Raw genomic sequence first — 6,419 nt, forward strand, 5'->3', positions numbered from 1 at the left:
CATCTCCTCCTTCAATAATTTCATAAAAAATATGAAAAATATGACCTGTAACATATTGATAAAATAAAAATAAAAAAACAATTTAAAATTTCCAATTTTTACGGAGACAATTCAACCAAATCATAAAAGTTCGTGAAAATTACACTGGACTCAGAAAAAATCTTTTTCTTAGATCTTAGATCAGAAGTAATGTTGAAAGCAAAATTAATTTAATCTGGAACAAACCAAGTTTTAATCTTCTTATTTTCGTAAATCCATCATTTATTTGTTACTTGTTAAATTGTTATTCAAGCGAAGGAAAATATGATTTCATTTATTAAGTTTAGCTAAAAAGCTGATAAAATACTATTGGTGCTCAAAATATCGATTTCTTAATATTTTTCTTTATTCCAATGAAATTTTCAGTCCCTTCCAATACCTAACTTCAATTATTTAATTCTATATCTTGATTGCTTCCTCGAGACTCGGTCCCTGTTATAACGACTCAGAGAAAGTTGAATAAATTTACTGAATGTTAATGTTACAAGAAAGTTTGCTATTATTCGTTCAACAGAAATAAATGCTAACAATTGAAAAAAATCTGAACAGTCTTTTAAAAACTAATCACAATAAACTTGTAAAAAAAGTTTTGATTGAGAAAATTGAAAATTATAAAATTAACATAAAAAAAAACCCAGTATTCATAGAAATTACCATTTTGTTTCGTAGAAGAAAATCTAAAAACCATTCCACACTTTACATTTTGTGATAACTTGGAAAGTTCGAAAATAGTTTTTCTAAATATGTTTGCCTTTCAATTCTTCAAATAGTTCCTAAACGCTTTTCAAATAAAAACTAATATAATTTAATGGACTTTTCGAAGAAATGTTTGTAAATAATTGTTGATTGTTAATACTTTTAATTATTGATTTAATTAAATTTCACGGGTTTTCATGGAAATGTCCAAATTTCACGAATTTTATGATGTCCGATGATGTAAAAAATCCTCTTTCAAGATACCGATTTTTTTATATTTAAATAGCCTTTTTGTATGGACGGTTGACATAACTGTATGAAGACCTGTATGGACAAAATGACTTATTTGGTCATACAAAAAGAACACAAAAAGTTGAAATAATGACAAATTGTTGTCTTTAGTCTCAGATAATTGCTCTGGTACAAATCCGTATAATTTGATCAAACTAGTAAAACTAGTTCCTATTCAACTCACTTAAGTTTATCAGAATGCCCTTGTACTTGACTTAATAGATTAAATTAAAAGTGCTTTGACATTTTTGACAAAACCGCTTCAAATACAATACAAATACAGTCCCGCCCGTGTGGATCAATCGGACCGCGCACTGGACTAATAATCCAGAGGTCGCCGGTTCGAATCCCGCGGCGGGCGCTCTAAAATTCTTTGTGTAAATATGGGTATTCGGCGCCGTCGCTCCGTGCCATACTTTCATACACTTAGGAGCCCAGGGCGGCGAAGTCCTTGTAGATAAAAAGGAAGACACTAGTGGTTGGTACTAGCAATGGTGGCCGACAGCTATAAAGTCAACTTCGTTCGCTTCAAATACATGTACTTAAATACAGTAAAAACCCAAAAATAACTTGAAGTACTTCAAATTGAAGCACCTACAAATATTTACAAAGATAACGCACTGTCCCTCCACGACAACCTAAGCTGACTTCAAGTAGCTCTTCAAGACCAGATATCGGCTAATCGCAATCTCAACCAACTATAAAAACCAACTCGTTTCCAAAGCCAAACCATCATTCAGTTCAGTACCTTTCCTAACAATGAACCAGTTCATCACCCTTCTGGCCACCGTTGCCTGCGTTGCCCTGGTCCAGGGTGCCTCCACCGCCCGCCATCCGGCTCGTCCCTGGTGGAACGCCCCACCCAGCAGCGAACGCATCGTCGGAGGATTCGAGATCGACATCCTGGAGGTTCCGTACCAGATTTCGCTGCAAACCTACGGCCACTTCTGCGGTGGATCAATCATCGGTGAAAACTGGGTTCTGACCGCCGGGCATTGTGCTAGTGATTACGACGTTGGACTCCACGTCCGCGTTGGATCTTCGCTGCACGGTTCTGGAGGTCAGCTGGTCCCGGTCAAGCGGGTCATCCAGCATCCGCAGTACAACCCGAACACTATCGACTTTGATTTCGCCCTGCTGGAGTTGGAGCAGCCGGTTCAGCTGAGCGAGCAGTTCTTCGCCGTTGAACTTCCGGAGCAGGATCAGGAGGTTGAGGATGGTCAGCTGCTGCAGGTTTCCGGCTGGGGTTACACCCAGAACCCGTCCGAGTCTAACGAGGCACTGCGTGCTACCAATGTCCCAGCTGTCAGCCAGGAGGAATGCCGTGAGTCGTACGGAGGCTACCAGGTTACCGATCGTATGATCTGCGCTGGGTACCAGGCCGGTGGTAAGGACGCTTGCCAGGGAGACTCCGGCGGTCCGCTGGTTGAAGGAAAGACCCTGGTTGGCGTTGTTTCGTGGGGTATCGGTTGTGCTGAACCGGGATATCCAGGAGTGTACTCCCGTGTGGCCGCTGTGCGTGATTGGATCAAAGAGCACAGTGATATCTAAGTACTTAAAGCAATGTAACGCAAATCGAATAAAGATTCAATGAAACAAAACTTGTTCAAAATTGTTCACTTAAGGGTTAACTCTTCCGCAACAAATTGCAACCAACTCTTCTAATCCCGACCCCCTTGGAATGAGTTGCTAATAAGTTCTTCGCCCTTTTGTCCAAACGCCTTCTACTGCACCCCAATCACGTTCCGATCCTTCGCTTCTTGGCCACACGAAGAGAGTACGTGCGTGCATCACCCGGGCCGCCGCTCAAACCCGAAAGAGCCAAAGATTTGAGCTAATGCCTACAGACCGACCGACCGCCCGCGTACCGAAAGCAAAGCCAAGTCGAGTGAATCTGACAGGAAACGGTACATGTCTCGGGTGTTAAAATCGACTCGGGCTCGGGCAAAGACAAAAGTGTACCGGAAATCAAAGATGGGGGGAGGAATTCCGGCAACGGGTACAAATCGGAATGCAATGACGTTGGAGAGGAAAAAATTGGTGGTGGTAATTGTGGGTGGGATCGGAAGTGACGGAGAGAGGGGAGAAATTGAATATTTTGTGATCAAAATTTCAATTTTTTCCATACATCATCTCGCAGGTTTGAGTTTACGATGGATGGAGGACGGAAATGGAAGGAAGGTACGGGACGAAACAGGATGTGTTCCGGATCGAGCCCTTCAAAACTAGTGGACTGTATGGGGGAAAAAGGATTCTTCTGCTCGTCCAGAGCACACGCAGGTCAACGACCTTTTCTTCAAACACGGTCGAAGTAAAACACAATTTGTTGCGCACAGCTGTTTATTAAGCGACGCGATCGGGCGGAATACAAGTACGCGGGGGGTTACTCGAACCGAGCCAGTTGGGTGTTGGCTGAAGACTTAAACTTTATTGTAAAGATAAACAAACTGAACCCGTCGGGCACTCCCGTACGGTCTCTCTCACTCTCTCACACACTCTCTCATCACTCATTCTCTCTCTCACAATTCATCCCGAAACTAACCTAATAAATAGGGTAAAGGGCGCAATCTAAAACCTAACTCCATTTCCAAACATGCCGCCCGCCTTGAAACCTGTGGTTTCAACCATTTCAAAAACCTCTCTACCTTCTTCTTTCACTAATACTAATTACATATCTAACACTCTTAGGGCTAACTTCACAACATTGCAATCAAGATCAATCAAATCAAATTTCTTCGACTGCTGATGTAAACAGTTCTTCTGTTGGGGTGATTAACGTGGACGACGCAGCTGGTGCATCATCTTTTTGAGCTGCAATTCTGCTTCTACTGCAACTCTGCTACCTGCATCTGGTCACCTGCTGCTTCGATGCTGCCGGTGCAGCCTTCTCGTGGGGGTCACCGCCGAGTAGCGGACGTGGTGGTGATTTGCTGCCGTTGCAGCCTCGACTTCGATCGTCGTCAGCGTTCGTCAGACCGGTGGCCGTGTGCCACGATCGTGAACCGTGCTGTGCTTCTGGGGCAGCCTCGCGCTGCGCTTCTTCGGTGTGGGTGGGGGGTGATGCTCCAGTGGAACATGCTCTGCTTCGGGTGGGACAAACGGTCGACCACAGAGTGCACACGGGGTGCAGTTGCATCGGTTGATGCCTTCCTTCTTCTTCTTCGTGTGTGTCATCTTGATGATGTTGTTTTTTGTAGCAGGTTTCCTCGGGAGAGATGCGATGTAGTGCGTGTAGAGAAAAATTTAAAACCGGAACAACTTACCCCGCCAGGTAACGTTGATGCTGGGCCCGCAGGCCATAAAGTTGTTACGCTGGGGGTGTGTCGTTCGCCGGTGTGCTGCTCATCGGTGTGCTAGTCGCCGATGCGCTGTTCGCCGGTGTTGATGCGGGTCGTGTGGGTGGACTTTCGGACGTCGGTGTAGGTGGTTGAGTTGGTGGTGTGCCTCGAACAAAACTTGATGTAGTAGGTGTATGTAGCGTGCGTAAACTGGAACAACTTACCCCACCAGGTGAATTCTGGCGCTCGATCCGCAGATCATGGGTGAATTCCTGGGGGCGTTGTTCTTCTTCGCTGGTTAGGGATGGACTTCGACTTCGTACTTCAAGACTTCGTGGTCGGGATGTCGATCGGCGCGTGAGCTGGCCAAGCCCACAGTCGAACGAGCAGCCGAGACCGACTGGCAGGAACCTAGGCTTCCTCCAGTGAGATGTGGTAGCGTGGGTGGGTGTGCTACCGATGACACGGGTGTGATTAGCGACATAACTTGACATGCAATCCCATAACCAGGTGAGCGCCTTGTGCGCTGAGCTCGGACAGACAGGTGTCTACCGAGTAGCGAAACTGGACAGCGTCCAGCGAGCTTTCTTCAACAACAAACATGCACACATACAGACTACAAACACCAACTTAAACTTCAAGAAAGATTGACGCAGCAGCGTCAGGGCGCACTAAGCGAGTGCTTAATTCGAGGTTTGAACAAATTCTTGTTTTTCCCGGAAGGGAAGCGTGCAGACCTTCGAGATTGCTCGATCGAAGCGTCCGTTTGCCGTGTGAACGGTCACAACGCGCACGTTGCCGTTCGCTCGCTCGTCTTCTTTGTACGACTTTGCAGGTTGGAAAACCACTTCGTACTCCAATTCTCCTACAACTGCTGGGTGAAACGCTGTGCAATCTGCCAAGCGTGGGATCTTGACCTTCTTCTTCTTGCGGTTTGGGTTCTCGAGCGCAGTGCAGCGGAGGTAGAGACTCGCACCGTACGCTCGCTCTGACCCGTAGCTCGTGATCTCGACGCAATCGTTGCTGAACCAAATCCAGCGCGGCACCTTACTCGTCGCGACCGCCGTCAATCTCATCCTAACTCTCCACAGCTGCTGCAACGATTCGTCCGACGGTTGATCCCGATCGCTCTTGACTCTCCACAGCTGTTGACAAAAGACACAAGCGTGCACAACACTGTGCAGCGTGTTGAGCGTGCTGCGCTCGTCCTTCAGGTGCTTCAGACACTGCTTGAGCAGCTCTGGGCAGTGGGAGATCCACTTCTTCACCGTGACGCCAGCTGAATCGGTGAACTGCCGGACTTTCTTCGCGTGCCGAATGTTCCGCGTGTTTACTTCTTCAATGCTTCCATCCTCAGCTCGCAACATCTTCTTGAACAGCTCTTCGTCGGTGGACTCCTTCACAGGGTGGATGTTGTCGGTGTGACTCGCCTTCAGTTCGTAGATTTCCTTCAGGTCAACAGCTGAGCTGAAGTATGTTGCCGTGCATAGGACGCTGGATGACGACACTGGAACTTTCCCCGAGACTATCCACCCAAGCACAGTCTCTTGCAACGTCGGACCGTCCTCGACGATCTTACGACGACCAGCCGCCAGCAAATCGAAAAAGAACTCAGCACCGATGATCATATCAATGGGACCAGGTTTCCCAAAGTGCGGATCAGCGAGAATGATGTCACAGGGGAGCATCATCTGGCTGACGTCAACCGGTGTGACGGGCAGATCGCTCGCGATCTTTTCCAGCACGTGGAACTGCATTTCCTTCGAGAACATCGAGATCGTAGCCAGCCGTGGCTGGATCTTCGCTCGTACGGCCTCGAGCGACAACGCTGAGCCGTTTCCGATGCCCTGTACCCTCAGTACATCTGGTGTTGTCCGGAACTTCAGCTTCTTCGAAAAGGTGCTAGACATGTAGCAGAACTCGGAACACGAATCCAATAGTGTCCGAGCGAACGAGAAGTTCCCGAACTGGTCTTCGACGCGAACTACAGCCGTGGACATGAGGACTCGGCGAGAAAGTGTGGATGCATTTTGTGCGGGGAGGGATGCCGCCTTGAGGGTGGTGGTATTTCGAAAGTCTGTGGGTGGTGGTGGGTGAGTGTTTCGAGAAGTGGAT

The 6,419-nt window shown here is 47.1% G+C and overlaps 1 protein-coding gene across 1 annotated transcript; it reads left to right on the forward strand.

Annotated features, from left to right (window-relative positions):
* The first annotated feature begins 1,785 nt into the window (after positions 1-1,785).
* On the forward strand, positions 1,786-2,617 carry LOC6036709 (trypsin 5G1). Its single transcript, XM_001846661.2, has one exon. It carries the CDS (start codon positions 1,786-1,788, stop codon positions 2,575-2,577), a length of 792 nt encoding a protein of 263 aa, XP_001846713.2. The 3' UTR covers positions 2,578-2,617.
* Positions 2,618-6,419: the final 3,802 nt, after the last annotated feature.

The sequence above is a fragment of the Culex quinquefasciatus genome, chromosome 2 (assembly GCF_015732765.1).
Source record: "Culex quinquefasciatus strain JHB chromosome 2, VPISU_Cqui_1.0_pri_paternal, whole genome shotgun sequence".
Classification (NCBI taxonomy): Eukaryota; Metazoa; Arthropoda; class Insecta; order Diptera; family Culicidae; genus Culex; species Culex quinquefasciatus.

Excerpts from the sequence above, each read along its gene's own strand:
- LOC6036709 (XM_001846661.2), top strand. The coding sequence starts at position 1,786 with ATGAACCAGTTCATCACCCTTCTGGCCACCGTTGCCTGCGTTGCCCTG.